General features: G+C 40.2%; 3 protein-coding genes across 3 annotated transcripts in view; 1 reads left to right on the forward strand and 2 right to left on the reverse strand.

Annotated features, from left to right (window-relative positions):
- Positions 1–1,106: 1,106 nt before the first annotated feature.
- On the forward strand, positions 1,107–3,311 carry LOC116324503 (nodal homolog 2-A-like). Its single transcript, XM_031745110.2, has 3 exons — positions 1,107–1,520; positions 1,817–2,577; positions 2,680–3,311. Exons 1-3 carry the CDS (start codon positions 1,220–1,222, stop codon positions 2,830–2,832), a joined length of 1,215 nt encoding a protein of 404 aa, XP_031600970.1. The 5' UTR covers positions 1,107–1,219; the 3' UTR covers positions 2,833–3,311.
- A 1,592-nt stretch (positions 3,312–4,903) lies between these two features.
- On the reverse strand, positions 4,904–8,427 carry LOC116324506 (eukaryotic translation initiation factor 4E-binding protein 1-like). Its single transcript, XM_031745113.2, has 3 exons — positions 8,183–8,427; positions 5,764–5,958; positions 4,904–5,257 (listed from the first exon to the last, which is right to left on the reverse strand). Exons 1-3 carry the CDS (start codon positions 8,316–8,318, stop codon positions 5,226–5,228), a joined length of 363 nt encoding a protein of 120 aa, XP_031600973.1. The 5' UTR covers positions 8,319–8,427; the 3' UTR covers positions 4,904–5,225.
- A 129-nt stretch (positions 8,428–8,556) lies between these two features.
- ank1b (ankyrin 1, erythrocytic b) overlaps positions 8,557–23,393 on the reverse strand; it is an 81,979-nt gene continuing 67,142 nt past the window's right edge. Inside the window, exons 38-43 of the mRNA XM_039614949.1 lie at positions 23,211–23,342; positions 22,897–23,055; positions 16,573–17,227; positions 16,311–16,446; positions 15,762–15,833; positions 8,557–13,874 (exon numbers count right to left, since the gene is read on the reverse strand). Of these exons, the coding sequence (XP_039470883.1) occupies positions 13,812–13,874; positions 15,762–15,833; positions 16,311–16,446; positions 16,573–17,227; positions 22,897–23,055; positions 23,211–23,342 (1,217 nt within the window). The 3' untranslated portion in view covers positions 8,557–13,811. The remainder of the gene's footprint in view (positions 13,875–15,761; positions 15,834–16,310; positions 16,447–16,572; positions 17,228–22,896; positions 23,056–23,210; positions 23,343–23,393) is intronic.

Genomic DNA, 23,393 nt, shown 5'->3' on the forward strand with positions numbered 1-23,393 from the left:
TACATGAAAACATGAATTATATCAAATATGAAATTCTTTCGTTATGTCAATTAATGAAACAATTTGACAGTACTGCTTTTCATTCGTCCAACCAATTGAAACGAATTAGTTAAAGTTTTAAATGAACTAACTAGTTTTAATAAATTTTGTCTGATGTAGGAATAAAACGACACCTTTGAACAGTACCTTTTCTTAAATGTTTTCATCAGACGCACGGCAGCTTTGTACATTGGCTGTTTCTTCTTTTCACCGAGGTCCCGAGGCTGTTTAGTTTATGAATGGAAACGATTAGCGGGCAGTTATCACTCAGCTTTTAATGGCTTTAGCGTCCGATGAAGGTCGTGCGCCTTTGAAAACGCAAAATTAAGCAAGGAATGACTTACAGTTCCTAAAACAGTGGCCCAAATTAATTATACTGTCTTTGAACTCCTCCCTTGATTGTAATTGTTTTTCTATATGCATTGATATTATACTATATTATATTAAAATATATTATATTATATTATACTGAAAAAATGCATTAACACACGCATTGCAGTTTTCTTTTAAAACAGTAAATTAAGGAGATCTTCGGTTAACTTTCGAATATGTTCATATTGTTTATCAATATTTTACTATTGATTAGGCTTCCTGATATTTATTGAAAATGTTCAGTTCGTTTTATTCATTTCTGAGCACTGACATCCCTTTAAGATTAATAATACATTAAAATTAAATTTAATTACTTAAAAAAATAACAAATAAAAATCGTATTTATTTTGGTCTAAAATAACCTGTTATATTTTCCGCTTGTGTCCTGGACAGAAATAGGACACAAGGGTTTGCGCAGTTTGTTAATGACGTCATACCAAAAAAAAGCTGTTTTTTGATTAACTCTCTTGTTTCTCCCAATTAATCAAGGCGCAATTGTGTAGCTCGTAATCTCCTTAGCTAAAAAATATTATCATGCCTTTTAATCTGATAGATCGCCAGTATACAAAACATCAATCAGAGTGGGAGACTCCACTTCAAAGAGCACTCGGTTTCGATAGCCCATAGGAGGTCCCTGTTATAGTGTAGTCTTTGAGCGCTCCCTTAGATCACGGGCGTCCTTCAGCCATCAGAGGCCTGACAGCTGTCTTCAAAGAACTTCAGAGAGAGGCGTGTGATTATAAATCCGGTTCTGGGACTCCACCTAACCATTCTGGATTTGCCTACCGAAGAGACAACACCACAAATTATGAAGAGGCGAGCTGTGGATTTCGCTTTTGCGCTTCTTCTTCTAGTGGATTTGGTTCAGGCTCTCGCCATCCCTAAGATGCACCCCGATAAACTGCTCCGTGGGAGGAAAGCTCGGGACGGTGGGGCCAGACACGCTGCACAGAGGCACCACATCGACAGCCTGCCGCACTACATGATCCATCTCTACCGGGTCATGCTGATCGAAGACCAGATCAGCACTCAGGCTGACAGCCTGCCCCACACTTGGAACGAAGAAAATCTTCACAGCTCCGATTCTGTGATCAGCCTGGTCGCTAAGAGTGAGTATTTAACATCAGGGAAATTACGAAAACGGGCTTAGGTATTTTTGAAAGCCATTTGAAAGCCATGTAGCCTAACTTTTCTTTTAGAAAATAGGGATTAAGAAGAGTAACTTACAAACAGAAGAGCTTCATAAATGCATTTAGCAGCAAAATGTACTTTAGTTTGACACTACTACAAAATATGTTTTTTTTTCTCTATTCTCCTTTAATAGTTTGCATGTCTATTGTTAAATAGGTAGTAGCTTTACCCTTTGGTATAACTCTAAAAATGTCTTTTATCCTATCTGTTTCAGGCTGCCAGCAGATCGGCAAGAGATGGTCCCTCACTTTTGACATGTCCTCCATGTCTGCAAGCGACATTGTCCAGCTGGCTGAGCTTCGCATCCGCCTGCCAGCTTTTACAGAATCTTCCAGTGCTTCAATAGACATCTACCATTCCCACAGTGAGCGGTGCATGGGCACTCACTGCCCCGAGAACAGGGTACTCCTTGGTCACCTTAGAGTTCATCCCAGTTCACTGGTGTCGCCGTCCTCCTGGAAAGTGTTCAACATGACGCACATAGTCCATCGCTGGTTGCAGCATCGGGAGCATTCCGCAAAAAGGATGGTGGAAGAGAAGCCAGAGGAGAGAGAGCAGGAGCATGAAGTATTTCAGCACCTTACAGCTGACAGGGTCATTATGGTGGTCTTCTTAAAGCATGAAGCAAAGGACCAGTGTGTACCAACGCTCATCCGCACAGCAAGGCACTCCAAGTACGCTGGTCTGGGCAGGGAGCACGTACCCTCCAGGATGAGGAACAGCAGAGAAAAGAGGGACCAGCAGACCCAGCAGCAGAGAGAGGAGGCTGCGAGAGATGCTCCCAGGGACAAGGCAACACAAGAGGAGAAAAAGGATCATCTGTGCAGGAAGGTGGACATGTGGGTGGACTTTGAGAAACTCGGCTGGAGTGAGTGGATTGTCTATCCCAAACGATACAATGCTTATCGCTGCGAAGGAACCTGTCCCACACCAGTAGATGAGACCTTCACCCCTACTAACCACGCATACATACAGGTAAGACTGAAACACCTCATCATATGCAACAGTACTGATAATGCCCCAACAGCATGAATAGATGTTCTCTAATCAATTATTTTCTTCTTCTCCCCTCTCCAGAGCCTGTTGAATTATCATCATCCAGACAAGACACCCTGTCTGTCTTGTGTGCCCACACACCTGGCACCAATCTCCATGCTGTACTTCGAAGATGGAAATATGGTGATGAGGCATCAAGACGACATGGTGGTGGAGGAGTGTGGCTGCCAATGAGGGAAACGCCTGCAGAAGGGAAATCATAGAACCCTGGAACTTGTGAACCACGGGACCAAAGGGGTCTACAGCGAAAGTACTGGAATCTCAGAAGTTGGTGCGTGTCCGCTGGCACAGATCTGTCCAGGACAGAGACTGCTGATGTGATGCAGGAAGCTTCTAATATATATCCTGGACAATTCTCTCTAAATTATAGAGCCAAACAGTTATGAAACAGCTTCTATTTATAAGAAATTATGTGGGACTATAAGCTGTGCCTTTTAATAGCCATGTCTCAAAAGGCATGACATGATCACAGACTTAAGCACTATATTGTCACAGAAATTATGTTGTTTTTATGCTTCAAGACTGAACCTCTAATACCATTGAAATTACAGAATGGTTTACTGTAAGCGCTTTAATTATTATCATTATAATTATTATTAATATTCTTTATTGAGACATTTGGGTCACATTGACCTATTTGTATATTTGCTATATAGGCCAAATTAGAGCAATAAATTATTCTTTTTCTCTTAAGCAACTTGAGCAAATTGTATTTTCATTTTTGAAATGTTTGTGGTAAAGAAATATTCTTACCTGTTAACAGAAAAACCACACACTAGAATTAAAAGCACAGGAGTTGTTAGGTTTTGGTGTCCAAGGCTGTAGATGGAAACGTCTCACAAACAGCCCCTGACTCTACAAAGGTAAAAAACCCCAAAACAAACAAAGAGCCCAGGATCCTGTTGAACAAAAACACTAGAAGGCACTTAGGTCTATTCGGTCTGTAAACTTCGTTTGTGTCAATGGCATTTTGGATGTTCTCTAATCCACACAAGGCTAATAGTATAAATACAGACCCAAATATGTACATACACCCCCTCTAATATTTGGTTGAATGTTCCTTAGTAAGTTCAAAACACCAATCAGTTGGTTTTGGTAGCCATCAACAAGCACCTGGCATAATTCTGGCTGGATATCTGACCACTCTTCTTGGCAAAATTGGTAGAGATCATTTGGTTTCCTGGCAAGTACATGGCTTTTAAGCGTAGTCTGCAAACTTTCAATTGTGATGACGTTGGGGTTTCAAAAAGGTCACGTCAGGAGCTTAATGTCTGCTTTGTTCCAAAATGAGGGATCATGTCCTGTGGAACAGCCAACTATTGACACTGTGTCCAAATTTCAACCATCTAACTCCTGATTTGAGGTGAAGTTGAATAATTATGAGGTAATTCAATTCACTTTGTGCAATGTAACAGTAGCACCAGAAGCAAAACCGCCCAAGGGCATGATGCCAACACCACCATGCTTGACAGTTGGGACAGTGTTCATAGGTTTGAAAGCCACCTTTACCCTTCCTTAACATAGCTTTTGTTATTGTGGCCAAATACCTCAATATTTGTGTTATCTAACTGCAAATTCCAGTCAAACTTGAATGTGATGATTTTGGAGCAGGGGCTTCTTTCTTGGTCGGCACCCTCTCAGTCAATGTTGATATAAAGCTCACTTCACTTCACTTTGGACACTGACGCTAACATTTCAGCAGTTTCCACTTCGTGGCAGGCTTGAACTTTGGTGGTTCCTGAGTTTTTCTTGAACATACCTAAGCAATTTCCTCTCATCTTGTATTTGCATATAATTGTCAGATGGCTGTGGAGTTGGCAGTTGTCTAGAAATGGCTTCAAGAAACCTTCCCAACTTGTGTAGATCTACAGTTCTTTTTCTCAGGTCTTTATTGAGTTCCTCGGACTTATAATAACTCTTTGCAAACATCCGACCACAACCGTATCCACCATCTTTTATCACATTGCTGCATGTTGTGAGTCTCATTAAAAGCAGCCCTTTGCTTTTTCCATAAACAAAGCCTTCTTATTCTCTAGCCAACAGTAGCATGAAAAAGAAAGTTTCTCTCAGTAGTTGCTGATGACCAGACCAAAACTTCAAGATAACAAATATATTCATCAGACTTCCAGAAATATGGTCGCAAATGATTTATAAAGTTGAACTTCAGTTAACAGTTTGTCTGCTGACACCAAATGGTCAGAGTCACTTACTGCAAGGTGTGAAATAAGACTTCACTATAAACAGATCGGTCTCTCTCTTTTTTTATTGGTAAAAACAAATTAAAGACAAGTCATCAAAGTTGAGAAATGAGTGAAATTACATACAATTTTAATTATTTAATTGTAACAAAACCTTGACCTACTTGTCAAATATTTCACAGATCATACAAAGAAAAGAAGAAACTGTTCATGCACACTTGAACAGGAGAGGCATTACAAAAGGTTTTCAGAGCAATTCTGAACACAGATTACACACAAAAAAGGCTCATCATTTTAAAAGATGCTTTTTTAATACCGGTAAACAAAAACTATAAACTATGTTGCTTTAATCCTTAAAGCTGACCCGCTTTAGATGTCCATCTCAAACTGGGCATCTTCACCTATAAAAGAAAAAAAACAACAACAACAAAAAATGGACAGTTAATAGAAATAAGAGTTTAATGAAGTTTCCTATGTGATGTCGTGTGCACATTGCTCATACTGAAGGTGATACAGTCACCGACTGGTTGGCAGTGGTTCCTAGACACTGCTGGCTGTCGCTGGATAAAACTAGTTGCACGCAAGGTGCTGCATCAAAAACCTTCTAGTGACTGGTTTGGTCGCTAGCAGATCACCACAGCTACCTGTAGTTTTCCATGTTTGTCGTCAAAGACTACGTGTGATGGAAAGCGGACATGAAGAATGTTTGCCTTCAAAGTTTCATAAGGTGCAAAGTTTACTTTGAAATGATTGGCACTTTAGCAATTGTTTTCCCACCAGCTGCCATCAACAACCACTCAATCAGTCAAGGAATCCTTATTTTTGCCAAATGGTCACAGACTGGTCTCCCCTGCAAAGCTTTACCAGCTCATGTGTATTTTCCCATCGTTATTATGCACACGTTTACCTGCACTCTCCTCTGCATGCACGCTGTGCTCCGTATTGTTGCTGAGCGACTGATCGGGCTGGTTTGTATCGCTGGAGGCATCGGGCTTGAGTGGCCGGGTGACGCCTGGGATGTCAGGCAGGTTGGGAGGCGTGCGAGTCAGGGGAGATGTCCGACACTGCAGGAGGAACTTCCTGTCGTAGATGATTCTGGTACCTGCGGGTTAGCATTTTCTTAAAGTGATGACTATTTGGGAAAATTCCAGTACAGCAGATAACCCTTGTAAACACTAAAGCAGATTTCAAAATAAAAATAACATGGAATAAATAAAATGTAAACAATGATGAAATAAAATAAATATTAAAACTACTACTATTAATCTGAACATTAAACATGTTATTTGATTAAAAGGGTGCGTTAAATTAATATAGCTTGCCTTTGTCTGCTAGTGTGACCCTACAATGCACAGGTCCATACATGCCCATGACATTTAGCCCAATTTTGCAGCCCATATCAGCTATGTTGGTACATACTCAGTGACTCACTTGTGTTTTATCTGTGTCCCACCTGCTAATGTTACAGAACACAGTATCAGTTGTAGTGGGCATGTGCATCTGACTCAGGTTTCTCACGACCGCTGAGGGAAAACATTTTCTTTTTTAACTTTTATCTCTGCAGTGGAAGCTTCCCAAGGCCCCAGCTTGTCAATGTTTAAAATAAAACAATGCCAGCTCCCAAAAAGAGAAAAAAAAATGGGTCAAAACTGCGCTTACTGCTGGTGCAGGTGCTGAGTGCTGCCTCAGATGATCTCTGTTGTGTTTGACTTGACCAGTTCAAGTTAGATTAAAATATTTTTTTTGGCTGCAGCTTTAAAGTTTTCTGAAATTTTCACATTAGCATTTGGCATTTTATGTTGGTTTGTAAGTAAGCTTTTGGATTTTTTTTGTGTGATTTCTCTCAACTGACAGAAAAGCGTGTGATGTATAATTATTAGTCCCACGTTTTCATGATCAATACAACCAGTGTGTCCTAATGGAGGCCATGTTTAGTAAACATGTTGCTGTTGCAGCTCAACAACAGCCTGCTGCCAGGACTATAAATAGGATGTGACTGAGCACAGGCCAACATTTGACCTTACAGTCGTAAACTGTATATGCAAGTAAACACAGCCTGCACACTGCCCTTACTCTTGGATAATGACGCTGAAGCTGCCATTCATAAGTGACGACTTCCACTTATGCACATAAAAACCTCATGCAGAGGGGGCAAAATGCTAGATTTTGTAACCAGACCCATCAGACACATGCAGTTATAAGTCTCCAATCAGCATAAATGGGAACAAATTGAGGGAGATGAAATAAAGCCATGTAAGATTGACTGAAATAATCTCTGGTACTGTTAAACAACTGCAGTACATGGATCCATAAAGTACTGCTTCTGCTAGTTTTGATACTTCGGGATACACCAACACTGTCAAACATTAACAAGACAACATGACAGGACCTCCCAGAAATACTTCCATTACCACGAACTGTTTTTGGAGCTGGATTTCAAACATAACTCCGAATAACTCTCTCTTTTTGTTTTTGTCAGGCACAAGTATACAGCACTTTTTGGATATCTTTTAAAAAAATTATCCCACTCAGCTGCACATTTATTTGAATCCGAGTATGCTGTTTTTAATAACTGTACAGTATTTTTTTTTCTTATGTTGTAAAAAATCGTATTTCTTGTTTTTTACTTTATATTCTTTACTTTTATGTGAATCTACATGCTCCATCTGCCTGTCACGTTACTGCTGGAACACGTGGATTTCCCCAGTGGGGGACTATAAAGGATATTTCTATTCTATTTCTCTGGCTCTAAGTCGTATTGATAAGCTAATCATGATCTTGAGATACTAAGTAAACTGCAGTGTTATTTTTCCAGTGGCAAAATGTTGGAACTTTTTTTTAATTCTGAGATATATAAAATCAAACAAACTGTCTTTATAATTGTTTTTTTTTTTTAAATACTAGCATCTGAAGAGGAAAATAAGTCACATGTGAGGAAAACCTTCTGGCTTTTGAGACCAAAACAAAAGTTGGTGCTGCTGCTTTCTAACTTCGTTAACCCCCTGCATACCCTCTGCAAACTGCTGCTTTCAGGTAGATGCTACAGAGAGCTGTTTACTAAACCAGCCGCTCAGGCTGTCACTCTGATGAACACTGTGAAATAACCCACTGTTGTGTCATTCAGGTCATATGCACATATGCCCTACTGAGTTTTGCAATTACAGTTTGTATAGTTTCTTAAGACTTTCTGTAACTTGTTTTTTCTTAGTTCTAGTCTATAGTGTGCACTGCCTACTTTTAAAAAAAGCAAATAAAGATAACTATAAACTAAAAATAAATACAGATTATTCTGAATCCCTCTCTTTTCTCATCCTGAACAACAGTACCTCCAGGCGTGGTGCTGAACAGAGTTCCTCCCGGGGTCGTGGAGTAGTCGTTGGGCAAATGCGCAGCGTCGTGGATAGCGACCCGCCTAACGGCTGGGATATCCCGGCTCCTGGTGGCCTGGCCTCCCGCTGACATCTCTCAACCCGATGCGCTAATGACACTCCACAGACGAGCATGGAAAGCTACAGTATGCCTCCACGTGCTCTGAGAAACGCCAAAACAACATCCCAGGAACTTCCTACAAAACAACACGTGGGGCGGTGGGCTATGATTGGCTGAAACCAAGGGGCGTCACTTGATGTTGACAGTGGATGTTGTAGTTTTTTCCTCCCTCCTAATCTGCAGCAATCAAATACATGCAATGGTACATTTCTGCAAGAACACTTTACAGCAACAACAACAATAAAAATATATAGCATACACATTTTATAAGACATTTGTCATGAGATTAAAATGCACAACTCTTCAAAATTTACAAAAGATTTTCAAAACCAACACAGAGGTAGGCTACAATCATGCAAATTTCTACAACGGGACTCATATTCATCTTTAATTCACGAAGCATAGTTTATGGAAATGTAGTGATTTCAATGACAAAGAAGTTCAGTTTGTATACTCACAGTGTGTAAATGGCATTCTTAAGCACACTCCACAGATCAGTATATGATCAACTACAGTAAAAAACATATTTATGAACAGAAAACACACTGTGACAGTTACAAATATTAATCATGCCCTTTTCTTCAGCCTTTTAACCATACATGACAGTTAGCAGTCTGTGCATATTTGTACATTTGGCAGACCAAATGAAATCTTACTTAACTGCTTAACACTAAAAACTGATATAACAAATGATTCAAAGAAGCTGAAGCCAATCCCGTTTATTCAATCACTACTTTGTGGGGAAAAGAACAATTTTTATATATTTTAGACATGAGATATTTGAAGTTCTCGTGTATGTATGTATTGTGTATGTGCAAGTGCTTTGGGGCATTTTCCTCAAAAATAAGTTTTCAGATGCATAAGAAGGGAATAAATATTGCATAAAATTATTGAATCTGTCGAATAAAACATTAAGAAGATGCATGTTTGTAACTTCTCAGACATCCAGGACACATGTCTGTATTCAATGATACAGTCCACGCCGGTCTAAAAAGACTGCACTTAAATACACTTGCTGCGAAAACAACACACCACATTTATGTCACATCTTTGTTTATTAATTCTTGTAAATGGTTTGAGCTGGTGTACAGGGTAAGATGATCTATACATATCTTCATGTCAGAATGACTCTGATTGAAAGGCTTGTATACATATTGACGTTGGTTTATCCTCTCTCCGGGACAATACAAAAGAAAAGAAAACAAGTGGTCATAGCTACAAAGCCTCTACATTCCCCATGACGTGGACGTCGGCCTAGTCTAGATAATGCTTAAAGAACATCCATAACAACTCTATGAGGGTGCATAGCATTCTAATTAAATATATTTTGTCATATATTTATACATATATTTTCATAAAAACATCTTTTTTTTTTGTGCATGTGCGCAGTTGCATTCCTTAGGATAGAGTAATATGATATTGCGTTTACATTGTCATGTATCCATTCTAAAGGAGTATAGGTGATCTTTATTCTTTGCAACAGTTAAAATTTTACAATACTCTTTAAAATACATTGCTGTAGGTTACATGTCCTCTCAGATCTTCTTCCCGCTGATCCAACCAGGATTGGAACCAAGCATCATCATCATTATCATCATCATCATACACACGCACACATTCCACACTCACAGACACTCGCATACTGTACATACAAACACTGGGGGAGTGCACAGGATCACAGACAAGTTTAATTCAGATGGCAAATCCAAATTATCTATGTATGGAAACATAATTAAACTATTTCATACATCGTTTTGCTTTGTGGAGACTTTTTTTTTTAGGATTTTGAATGTGAAGCAAGAAGACAGCTCCTTAAAGTCCAAATTATGATCCTTAAGATTGTAGTCCTGGTTGATACCTCTGCCTCTGGGGGAAGTAAGCATGTTTTAAGAGTACCGACTATAAAAGATGGAAACAGTTTCTGCATGCGAGCCAGTGCCTTAAACCTGCATTCTTTATAATGGCCAGCAGGGGGCTTCGGAAGTCAAATTGTATCAAAGTGTTTGGACAAATGACCCCACTTCTCATTTGCTTTAATGCCTCAGTTAAAAGAAAATCTGTTGATTTAATGATCTATATTGCTAGTTTAAAGTATTATTTTATAAAATAGGATATTCACTTTGTAAATTATAGCCCTGTTTTTATTCAAATAAATGATAAAGTGTGCAGTGTCCCTTGGTTTTTCCTGCCAGATCCAAACCTTGCTTTGCCATCTGGTTCCAAGGAAACACAAATTCAAAAACCAAAATGCTGAAATTGAGGCTTCAAAGTGGGTCTCTGCAAATCAGTGGGTGAGACATACTGTGAGCTTATGGGAGCTATGGCCAAATTTTATAAAATGTCAGTGACCAGATTTGCAGTCACTTTACAAAGAACATATCAGTTAAGTCCAAATGTTTTTCCAAAGTTTCTTCACATACAAAAGAAAAGCAACAGTTCAATCAGAGCTCCAACAAAGTGATGGGATTAGCACTAAACTTTAGAACTGTTGCATGCATCCACCACTTTACATCCGCTAAATTCACACAGTTTTTTCATGAACCAGTTTCTTGCTGCTGATAATAAAACTACTCTACTAAGGGATGCAAATTGAAAAACCTCTGACCTTTAACAGCATCAAAATACATGTTATTGAATATAAATCTTAAGGATTAAAACCTCAACACAGAAATAAAACATCTGGATCCAACCCCCATCCTTGTGCTGATACAGTACAAGTCTTAAGGACTAACAGAGTGATTGCTGGAGCTGTGAAGTCGAGTGAAGTCGAGGCATCTTCTTTGTCATTTGTTGACTTTACCTTCAGCATAATGGCCGATTAAGTAAGGTTACACAATTACGTGCATTGACAATTGAAGTTATACATATGAGAAGATAATTGTTTTATATTTATCTGGTGAAAGGAAAATCTTTTGCCTGTGCTCCACCAAAATTTATTTGTTTTTTTTTTTTCAATGTGTGACAAAAAAACAACCAACCAACAAACAAAAAATGAGTAGTGGTGTCACAGCAGGAGCAGTGCACCAGGGAGGTTAAGGAGACATGCTGGCACTGACCACACACTCAGTGTTTTTTGGTCTAATCTGAATCACACAACTGAACTACACACATACACACATACACACACACACACACACTTGCACCAAACCACCCTGCTCCACCAAGAAAAAGTAAAAAACAAAACAAAAACAACAACAACAAAAAAAAGCCCACGCATCACCATCCCACCTCAAACAGCCCCAACAGAAAACTCACTTGTGTCCCACATTTGTCTTTGAGAGGATGACTCAGAACTTAGACACAAACACCTTTTGTTCTTTCTGATAGAGCAGAACTGAAAACCTGAGTGAAGTAACAGTGGAAAACGTGCTATTATCCGATGAGGTTCTCGTGCATGGACTGGGCGTGGAAAGTAAGTGCATTTGCGTGATGTATAACCAATGTGTTCATTCATCCGGTCTCACTCATTCAGGCTACAGTAGCATTTACAGTACTTATGGGAGATATAGGTGATTTTAAGGAAATGCGTGCTACTATGATGGAACTCCTTCATGCTGCTGCCAACCAGTTTCTGCATAAAGTGTTTCAGAGGTGATGAGCTGATGATTTACAGAAACGCAAGTTGAATTATCCAGGAAAAAAGAAGAAGAAGAAGGAAACAGAGTTAGGTGGATTCCACCTCATGGCAGCAGCAAGCTTCTTAACAGAAATGAAGATATCCTGGTTTATATTTTGCTACGTTAAGTGCTGAAACACAAACACTCTCCGGCCTCCAAGGTCTCGCACTGCTACAGCTGAGTCATCTCATCTTGCATCAGTACGTGCTGACTCACTCACTTCAAGGGCGAGCTGCAATGCCAAATGCTGTTCATCCAGATACAGTTTGTGTCTTCTCTGAGGAAACCAGTCTTTTACAGTTGCCGTTCCATCTCCTCTTCATGTTTTTTTGTTTCTGTGTATTATTGCTGTGGCAAACTCCAAAGAAAACAAGAAAAAAACAACAACAACACTGACCAGGCAATAATTATTTAACCGTGTGATCTATGTTTGTGTGTTTCTGGAAATGTGTTCATATATGTTTCTGTGCTTTTGCCTGTGCTATATATGAATGTGGGTCTTGACAGTTCACGAGTCTGGGGTCAGTGTTAATAAGACGATCACAGTGCTACCTGTCTGTCCTCGCTGCCATTTCACTCTCGCTTAGAAATCCTCAAATCACGGCATCGTCACACGAATTAGATCCTTCATGTTTTCTTCACCACAATTTGAAATATTGACTTAAAAATTCAACAGTGATGCGCTACAGCCACTGCAAGCAGATAAAAGAGGGAGCACAGAGGGCTTGGAGGGTTTGGAGGACCTTTAGATGCTGATGGGAGAGGGCTGTGATTTGACTGCATATAGACTGAGGCTACTGATAGATTATGGGTGAAGGTAAAGTACGCTACTGGGAAAAAAAAAAGAGGGAATAGAAAGTCAAGCTTTGTGCCCGCAGAGCTGCTGTACAATGCAATCGAGCACCCACGCTTTTTCCAAAGAAAACATTCCCGCTGTCTGAAAACATTCCCCCTGAAAACATGAGGGGAGCTAGAGGTTCATTTCTCATCCGCAGTCAAACAACGTTGAAACCCAAAGTGGACGAGTTCCAAAGAAACAATGAGGAGCGATCTTCATCCACAAAGGAAAAAAAATTAAAAATGTAAAAAAACGCACGCGGACAAGAAGTCACGAGCAGGGCAGCAAGGCGGCTTTCTCATTCCAGCGCTGAGCACGCCGTGACATTACAGGGACAACAAGCCAATCATGGGGAAAGGCTCAGCGCCAAGCCGGAAGCAAGAAACACATGCGGTAGAGAAAAATACACGCGCACACACACATACACACACTGACACATGTCCACATAGCATAGAGTGCATATATCACAATTAGAATAACAGGGCAAAGGGTCCAGTGAAAGAAGCGTTGGGAGGCTCAGCAGAGGTTTAGCTGTATAGAGAACCATCCATTGAGGGACTTCTTTTTTTTGGCTGTAGTGTTATTGGACTCAACTTGCTGAAACAAACCACTCCGGTTGGGGGCAAGTAGGCCCTTAAAAAAAGCCTGTAACCCTTATGTGGGTCTGCCCCCGTACCTTGTACCCCTTCAGTTTGTAGATAATGACAGTTCAAAAGGGCATGCACCAGCAGTCATCATGCGATTACAGTTCACAGGAAGCACTTTGTTGCTTTTTTTTTCTTAGTTGTTTAACTAACAGTTATGTTTTTTTTGTATAAAAAAGAAAAAGAAACAGTATCGTCATGCCTTAGTCTAGTTGATATTTTTCTTTACAAATATTATAAAACTACAAGTTTAATTCCTGTTTTTTTTCTCCTCTTCTTTTTTGTTTTGCGGTGCTCCATGGTCACAGGTTGAGGATGATTCTGTTTGTTTTTTTGTTTTTTTTAATAGTCTGCACTTCCTCCATGCTCATTTTCCTCTGCGGTCCGGTCGTGTTTTCGTGGAGGATGGTTTGGCAGTGGCTTTCCGGTCCTACAAAACAGAGACAAGGAGTACACCAGTAGATATGCATCACATGGGCTAAATTAGTCTTAGCTTCTATAAAATCACTGCCAAAGTTTAATGAATGAGACAAAACGACGTATGAGAGATGATTAGGCTCTAACAGACTCCAACAGGGTGCCGCAGAAGGCATCTATCCAAGCACTGGGATGCACTAGTGCTTGTGTCCCATACCTGAAGGGCTGGGCAGAAAGTGTATTTCAGTGTTTAACTCTCCGCAGACTGCTGCGCTGCACTGACTGAGCGCCCTTTCTCACATCCACCGCCACCTGGAGCAAGGAGGCAGGGAGGAAGGAAGGAAGGAAGGAAACAACACTTGGACCAGTTAACGGCTGAAGCCTCCACGTGAAACCAGAGCAGGAAACTAACTTGTCTGCCCACCTGGCCGCTGCGGCTCACAAATTCACCATCATTTCACAGTTAATCAGCCAATCAGTCACAAAAGATTTAATGTTTTGCTGATTTTGATATACAAATGCCCGTTTTTCTAATGTCGTTTTTAAAAAGCTTTTTTTTTACGATGATCTCTGAATCATAATTGGTTTAAGTTCATATCTGCTGTCAACATTTGCCTTGTGGCTGCTGTTAATTTCCCACCCTGTTGGCCAGGCTTTGTGAATAACTCACAGTAAAAAGCACCGGGTTTGCAGTGCTTGGGTGTGACAAAAGGTTATCAGTGTTAACTAAAACTGAAAGTAGGTGTGAAGAAGGTTTTAACTAAAGTTCAAATTTAAACTAAAACAAGTGAGAATTTTTACAAAATGAACTAGAACTGAAAATATACAGAAAATAAATAAATGCAATTAAAAATAATAATAACAGAATAGAGCGATGATTGTCCCATTCCAATGGCCTGAATGGCCAGAGTGCTTCAAACTTATATAAGGGGGAAAGGTGGCTCATTACAGCCAAAGTATGCAGAAGTGCTGAATGTATAGCATATCGAATCTTTAAGCAGATTGATTACATCAGTAGAAGACCACACCAGCAGCGAACTCCTGACGCTAAAGTCTTTGCATGTTCACCAAAACTGGATGAAAGAACATTGGAAAAATGTTGTCTGGTCTCATAAGTCTCAATTTCTGCCACAAGATAAAAATGGCAGGGACCACATTTTATGCAAATAACGTGAAAGCATGGCTCCATCCTGCCATACATCAGTGGTTCAGGTTTGTGTCGATGGTGTAATGGTGCGGGGATATTTTCTAGGGATACCTTCAGCCTGTGAATACTGACTGACCAACAGCCTACCTAGTATAGTTGATGACCACCTCCATCCCTTTATGTCTAACTTCATTTGCTGCTTTTCTGATCTTTCACTATGCTTCCCCAATTCTTCCTGTTCATAGTGAACTCCATTGCAACTTCCCTGTCCAACTTTTCAGAAAGTCCGGCAGGCTATGTGCTGTTGAATTTTGGAGCTTTGCAGGCAAGCACATCTGGACTGGCTGCAGAGTCACAATCCTTCCCTTTGTGTAGCCAAAGACCTTTGGCAAATGTTTTAGTATTTGTCAGTTTGGTCAAATATCTCAACGCAATATGCACAAAGACATTTCGATGCATGTTTATTTAGATGGTTTTAACTGCTGTGAGTCAAGGTTTTGCATTGTAATGCCTCTTGGAATTACTTACATTTTGCCCGTGACAAACACCCAAATGTCACCATGAAAAATAAGTAAACTCAAAAAAAGCAACTGAACAATCAAAACTAGGCTGAAATGAGCAAATCCACCATGAAAGCTGAACTCAAAATAAGTGAATAAATAAAATTACACAAAACTCATAACAAATACACAACAATTATAATGTTGGTATGACCATGATTCACTGGAAATGAAAACCCACAAAGTGACTCACCTTTCTAGCAAGTGCATTTCCACGTTCTTCAACAAACTGTGCCTCAGCAACATACTCCTCCTTCTCCTCTCTCTGTTAAGAAAAAAAAGGCCACAATTTATATATATTTATAAAATCCATTTCTAATTCTTAACAAGGTGTTCTCAATCACAAATGTTAAATCATATCAATGGGCAGCTTTTCATTGGATGTGTTGAGCTGTGCAACACATCATTCTGCTCTGGTTCTGTGACTGATTGTGGTCAATCATCTGTTCTGATGATCGTTCAGTGAGATTAAACTGTTGATGATTTTTTTTTGAAAAATCAAACTGAATGACGATCTTTCCGGTTGATCATTAAAAAAAGAAAACATGGAAAAGATGTTCCCCCTCCAGGCGCAGGGAGCGGCAGGTGGTCGGCGTTGCAACCTGACCTGTCCCCGCCTCTGCTCCTGTTCCCAAGCTCGCTGGCCTGCCTCCTGATGAGAGAAGCCCAGCCCCTTGTCAAAGGGCTGCGTGCCCTGCAGGAGGCGCCCACGCAGCACATGAGAGTAACCAGTGTCACACACCGGAGTCAGCAGAGCCTCCTGGGCCACGTGCAAGCCTGGCACGCTGCCGTCACGTGTTGATGACACCGAGCCCACCCAGCCTTGCAGGGAGTCCTTGTCTGGCATGTAGGGTTGAAATGCTCCTCCTCCCACCATCCTGAAAAGCAGAATGCGAATAGACCAGAGGGAAGGGAAACAAAGAAAGCAGATATGTTAATTCTGAGTACAGGCAGTGGAAAAGAAACATATATAGAGTGATGGCGATCACACACAGCTGACTTACCGGTTGTCTCCGTTGTGCTCTGTAGCTCGACCCAGCCCCGTTATCTCACACCTCTGGGAGTACACCTGTTGGCCTGAAACAACAGAAATCCCTTCCACTGAGCCCAGCCCTACCATTCCACCTCCTCCTTTTGTTCCTCCTCCTACAGCCACACTCTCCACTCTCCTCACATCCGACCTCTGACCTCCCAGCTGGCCATTTAGATTGACCTTGGGAACGGCACCACTGGCCCTCACCCTGTCCCTTTCCGCCAGTGCACTTGCTGGCTCCTGTGGTGCCTCCTCCTCCTCAACCTCCCCTTCCTCCTCCTCCTCCTCCTCTTCCTCCAGCTCCATGATGGAGCCGCTGGCCCCGCTGGCTCCACTGCTTGGGCGACCCAAGCTGCAGGGTAAGGAGAGTGTGGCGCCCTCTGAGTCGTCAGCCCGACTGCTGCCCTCTAGTGACGAGTCCTCCACTGTAACCAGAGAGGGGCTGACCCCTGCTGGCCACACCTGAACGTCCGACATCTCCATTAATGTGTCTTCCTCTGTGGTGGCAATAGGGGCGCACTCGAGGCTGGAGACCTCTTGCCAGTAGGGCTCCACGCCCAGTGGAGATGGCAAGCTGTACTGCATGGAGGCCGGGGACAGAAGCTCCTCCTGCACCAGCCCATAACCTGGAGGGAAAACAGGGGCGAGACAAGAGATAGACTAACACCAAGCAGGCACAGCCACTGAGAGGGTGGGGAGGTGGTGGGACAACTGTTTCTCCAACCTACCAGGGAAACAGTGGGGCTCAGCTCTGTCCCAATATACCAAGACAAAAGACTTTCTCTTAATCAATTACTTATCAATCACAATTTAGAATTCTAATTTAGGATTAAGATGCCTTGATGCTAAGCCAGTAATTCTGACTCAAAGACTTGACTTTCAGTTAATCCCAGCAAACATGTTGCTTTCACGCTTTCGATCTAAAAGGCAGAACACAATGATATTACTAAAAAACTGTTGCTTTTGCTAATCAATTAAACATTTTTTTCTTTTCAAGTTTGCAGAGCTATTCAGGTAACTGTCATTGGGACACAGCAATTTGTGAGGTGAGAGATAAAAGAATTTGGCGAGTCATCCATTGTTTGTGAGGTGAGTGATGCTGGGCTCTAGCTTGCTCCCACTTTCGGAAAGTGAATCTGCAGAACAGAAACTGTTCCTCGATAAGAGAAAAGAAAGATGAGTGTAGGGTTGTTTAATTGATTGTGGGGTTGGCACGATATTCTTTTTTAATAATTTAAGGCTTTACTCTCATTCTGTTTGAGTAATATTTGTCCGAAGCACTCATTAGTATAAATTTTCATCCTTTTTTGCTTTACATCAACATTTTATTATAATTTTTTTTTTTTTTTTTTGAAGGTAGGTTTAATCGAGGTAAAGCCTGGATTTTACACATAGAGGATTGTATGAATGTTTTTTTGGGTGCTAAAGTAGCAGCTGTGATACAAATGCCAAACTTGTAATAAAACATCGCTTATCGTTCCAACCCTTGTCACAAGTCTCTGCGGGGGAGTCAGCAGCATCTTGCAGATTCTGGAGAAGAAAATGCAAGTTACTGGCGCATTCTCCCCGACTGCAGCTGCACATCAGAGTCATGCATTCATGTGTCTGTACGCCAAAGATCCCCTGCCCAACACCCACTCAGAAAAATAAACAAATAAAACAAGACACACGCACACACACACACACACACACGCACACGCACACACACACACACACACAATTTTTAATTTAAGGGTAACTTAAAAAAAAAAAAATAGAATCACTGCATAATGTGTTGTTTAATCTTATCCTGCTGAACCATAAGCTGTTGACTAAGACTAAGTCGTTGATTATATTAGCTCCGATTAGATTGGTTTACACATTTCTATTATTAGTTCCAGGATGACACTTGTTATGCAGCTTGTTGGAGTACTTGACAGTAAATTCTGTGTGGCAAGATTAGAGAAACACAAAAAAGACGCACAAAAGCACACAGTCAAATTCACAATCACACACTGTAGTTGGTGCTAATTTATATCATACATATTTTAAAAAGAAAATTCAAATTTTGTTAGAATGTTTATGTAATCTCATTGAGATTTGACATTATCTGAGATTTTCGTTTCAAAGCTTGTTTTATTTTCTATGATAAATAATTATATATTAATTATACATTTAAAAATATATTTTGATGAAGTGGCATTTTAATGTCTTTTTTTCATTATTTATTTTTCAAAACTATTTTTACATGTACTTTATACTACTACTACTACTAATATCTCAAAATAAACTTGCATAAAAGTAAAACATTCTGAATGTAAACATTTCATATTTTTCATATTTCATTTAACTCAAATTAATTCGAAGCTTATAACCCATATGTTGATCTTTGGTGATACTTGAACATGGTAACACTTACATTTTGACACAAATCTGGATTAGTTAATTCCGTTAACAAAATATTTTTAATAAACTAGTGTGTCAGTGAGTTCAGATGAATAGAGACTTAACAGTAAAGTTGTATTTCACCCATATGAAACACTGAACGGCACACTGACAGATCACAATGATAAACCACTGTAAAGCACAAAGTAGAGGCTGTGCCGTAATGTGAGGTTGCGGGCCGAATAGACAACCCACAGAATGAGACAGTATGAGGTTAAACTCAAAATAATACTTTTAATTCAAATGTCTTCGTGCAATGAAACATGTTAATTCCTGTCCTGATCCTCACTATATCCTGGCATCAGGGACAGTACACATGAACTAAATACAAAAAAAGTGTGTAAACCCTAATAGCATTTAATGTGTAATATCTTTTTAAATACACTTTTAACAGAATCAGTCATGAATTTAAAGGGATGTTTCAGCTAAAAACTAACATCACCAAAATGCCCACCAAGAAGGCATCCTGATATCTCTTGGTACTAAATGGAAAATGCTCTGACGTTCATCTGTGGAAACAAAACACAGTTTAAAGTGAGACGTAGCTGAAAGTTACCACAGAAAGTTTCTTAGACCTTCATGCACCGCTATTTTTGCTCATTTAACCATAATTTAATGTAGTAATGAAGCTATGGGCAAAAAATGACTGAGTAAAGCAACATAGTAATTCTACCTTATTGTGCTATCACTAAAACTACTTCTGTATATTTCAATGTCACACTAATACTAATTATCACAGTATGCACATCTATGGAGCTAAAAATCTAAACCTTTTCTGATGTGATCCACAACACTGTAATGGGTAAAATACACCTTTACTGTGCAAAGTAATTGTCTCTCAGAGTTTATGCAATAATGGTCCTTTGTGTGGGTACGCATGTGTGTGTTTCTGGGATGGTACAGGGCCAGGATGATCAGAGGTGGCATCAGAATGAGGTGAGCAAGGAGGGAATGAATCAGAATTAGAATGAGAGTTAGAATGAATTAGATGAATGTGGGTTAGCCCTTCCCTTCACTCCTGCTGCTGAAACACAAACACACTCACACAGGTGTCAAAGACACAAAATATAGTGAAGCACAAATAAACTCCACAGAGAATCTCATGGTACAAGAAACAGAAGAGAAGAGCACTACACAGCACACTTTACCACAGCAAACACACACTCACACGCACACATACATGTATAACACTGCATTCATTTAAAAACACACAAAGAGGACACACACTTTTAGCTCACAGGTGAGGCTCGGATGTACAAAAAAACCATACACACCAGAATCAACACACACCTCACAGTAAAATCCCTGCTGGCAAATAACGTTCACACAATGTTAGCAGCAAGGCTGTCATCAGACTTGGGCAAAAAAATATTGCATAGAAAATTTAGTTATAGATAATTCATGGCATTTTTTTTCATTGGTTACTGGATTTACCTCTTTTAATTGTATATATAATAACTGCCAAACCAATTACACAATGGTACCGTTTCTTTAAAAAGTGTTAAACCACTCAAATTGTAACTTACCAAAAAATAATATTTGTTTCACATGTGATTATTTTGCCCATGAATGCATCGCAGCAACATTGTATGTTGAGCATTATGTGCTATGCAGCTGACCATGTGTTATAGCGTAGCATTAAAAAACACACACCATTTATTTTACAGGAAAAAGAAAAAGAAAACATTTGTTTGTTAATATAGCATTAAATAAAATACTGAAATACATCCATGAACAGAGAAAATATTTTACACTGTGAAGAAAACGTCATACATCGAAAGCATGCCATGCACATAAAAGATGTCACAAACAGCAAACTTTATTCTGGTCAAGAAACTCTGCGCTCAAACGCACAAACACACACACCCACGCACACCTGTACAAATGGCCATCTTGTGTTGGGGTTAAAAGGAATTTTAAAATATTTTTGTGTAATTAAAATATTGAACTTACTCTCTATAATCTTGGAAGAAAACTAGAAAAAGTATGAATAAATTTCAAGATCGGCTATATGACGTCATTTTTACTTGACTTACTTTGAATAAATTAAGTCTGAAACACACACAGACGTGCACACATGCACAGACACACACAGATATTGGAACAGCAAAGCATGCAGCATGCACATGCACAAACTGTAGTACACACACAGAGCTGTTTTAAAGAGGAGGAGAGGGTCCCCATTCGACTGAACGAGGGAGGAGCGCGGGAAAATAAGATGACAAGAGAAGAGGAGGCCCAGAGGTCAACATGAGGTCATATGAGGTCAGAGGTCGGACAGGAAGAGCTGTGAGGAGGAAGAAGAGCAAGAGAAGGGAGGAGGACGAGGAGGAGCGGGGCGGCTGGGCAGCAGATATGACATGTTACAGGTTCAGAGAAAAAAAAAGACAGAAAGTAGGACAGGATCCCGAGGAAAAGACAAAATTTCAAGACTGCAAGAAGACATTGTCGCTGTGGACCAATGTCTGCTGTTGATCAAGCACAAAGTGACAGGTGAAATTTTATCTTGTTCTCAGACAGAAGAAAGAGAAAGAAAGAGGCAGGGACAGAAACAAGGTATGAAGGCCCAGAGCACACTGTCATCTGTGCACCAGCGCCACTTTTGACTAGTGTATCCATCCCAGACAGGACACACAAGGGCGTGTATGCACACACACACGTGCATGCATGTGTACACACACGCGCAGAGACACACATACACCCACATGTAATCTATAAAATCTCGAACATTACCCATATGTTAACTGTTGGCTGTTTTGCAAACGACTTAAACCCCTGTCAGAAAAAATGACTTATCCTCGTTTCTCATATTAAGTCAGAAGAGTAAATGCCATCATGTTTAGGGCTCAAGTATGAGGTGTGAAAAAGTGTAACGTAAAAAGAAAAGTAAAAAATAAATAAATAAATGAAAATAAAATGATGTGTGCCCCAGTGAGGAGAGGCGGTGTTACTGCATGCTGCAAAAAGCTTGCTTCATGGTGGAAGAATGACACCATTCCTCAGACCTCAAAAATGGTATTTGAGAATCATTATCATTGGTTTCATCATCATCATCATCATCATGTACAGTACAGGACATGAGCAGCAAACCACCATGCAACCCAAGTTCCCTTCAACTTACCCCTTCTGAAAAACGGGGGTCTAATAACGCGTGGCTTGTGCACTAGGCGCGATGGCCTTGTGTCCGTGATCTCTTGTGGGGCAACAGAGACAAGGTAAAGTGGCTGTTACCCAGACTCAGAGAAGGCAAGGAGGGATTTTCAGAGGTGGAAAGTAAATGAGAATAAAAGCCTCACCTTCTTGGGCTGAAGAATTTAGTCTCTGATTTTTGGTAGTGAAGGTTTTTTTTTTAGGAAATAATTTCCTTTCTATGCTTTTCCACAACTTTTTGTGGGGTCCCGCTTTGTTTTTTCCATTTACATCTGCATTTCCTGATATTTTGTGAATGTATCTATTTGGAAATGACCAAGTACACCAGATACTGCACTTGGTCGCAGCAGTAAATTGAGCCTCTCATTATTGTTGCCTCTAAAGTCTTCTTGAACAGGAAATTCCTGAAAACTTTCCATTTCTGACGGTTACAAACCATCATGAGAACATCAGTCTTGCAATAAACATAAAAAGTATTTATTCCATATTCGATGAACCCTTTGTTTTCTCTAATTACAACACATGTAGCTAGAGAAGTCAATCTATTTAGTAACTGCTCCACCAGCCTCATGGTTAATAAGATAAACTAAAATACAAAATGAATGCACAGCATATCTTTGCTAATTAACTGTATAGAGGTAATTCATTTTAAAACAAATGTTGAACTGACCCTTCTTATATGTCCTGTGTATAGGATGTTTAATGTGTTCCTGTATCTTACCATTAATGACGCTGGGGGACAACAGAGTGGAGTCGCGGTCACTGAGCCGACAGGCGCCCTCCTCTGAAGAACCAGGTGCTGGTTGCGGAGCCTGACCCTCCAGAGAGGTTACAATATCTGCACGATCGATGTTCTTCAGAGCAATGTAGAGGCTCTCCACTGAGAGGCAAAGGTTCCATTGTTGTATCACTCAACTTTTCTTTTTAAATATCTGTCACATGCACAGATAAGGATGCCCCGACATGGAAATATTTGCACTAGTCAAAGTTTTAATCGTTTGGTCTGAATTTTATAGGGATATAGTATTGACTTACTCTTGGCCCTTTTGCCCTCTCTGCTGGCCCACAGGCTGAGCAGGGCAGAGCTCTGGTCCAGCAAGGAGTTTGGATTCTCCACACGGATCCTATTGATGTCGTCCACACCAAACTGAAGCTCTCGTGCTAACTCTAATGGACACAATTAAGAATAGAAGGAAACATAAAGCACATATTTATACA

This window comes from Oreochromis aureus, linkage group 7 (assembly GCF_013358895.1).
Source record: "Oreochromis aureus strain Israel breed Guangdong linkage group 7, ZZ_aureus, whole genome shotgun sequence".
In the NCBI taxonomy this organism is placed as follows: Eukaryota; Metazoa; Chordata; class Actinopteri; order Cichliformes; family Cichlidae; genus Oreochromis; species Oreochromis aureus.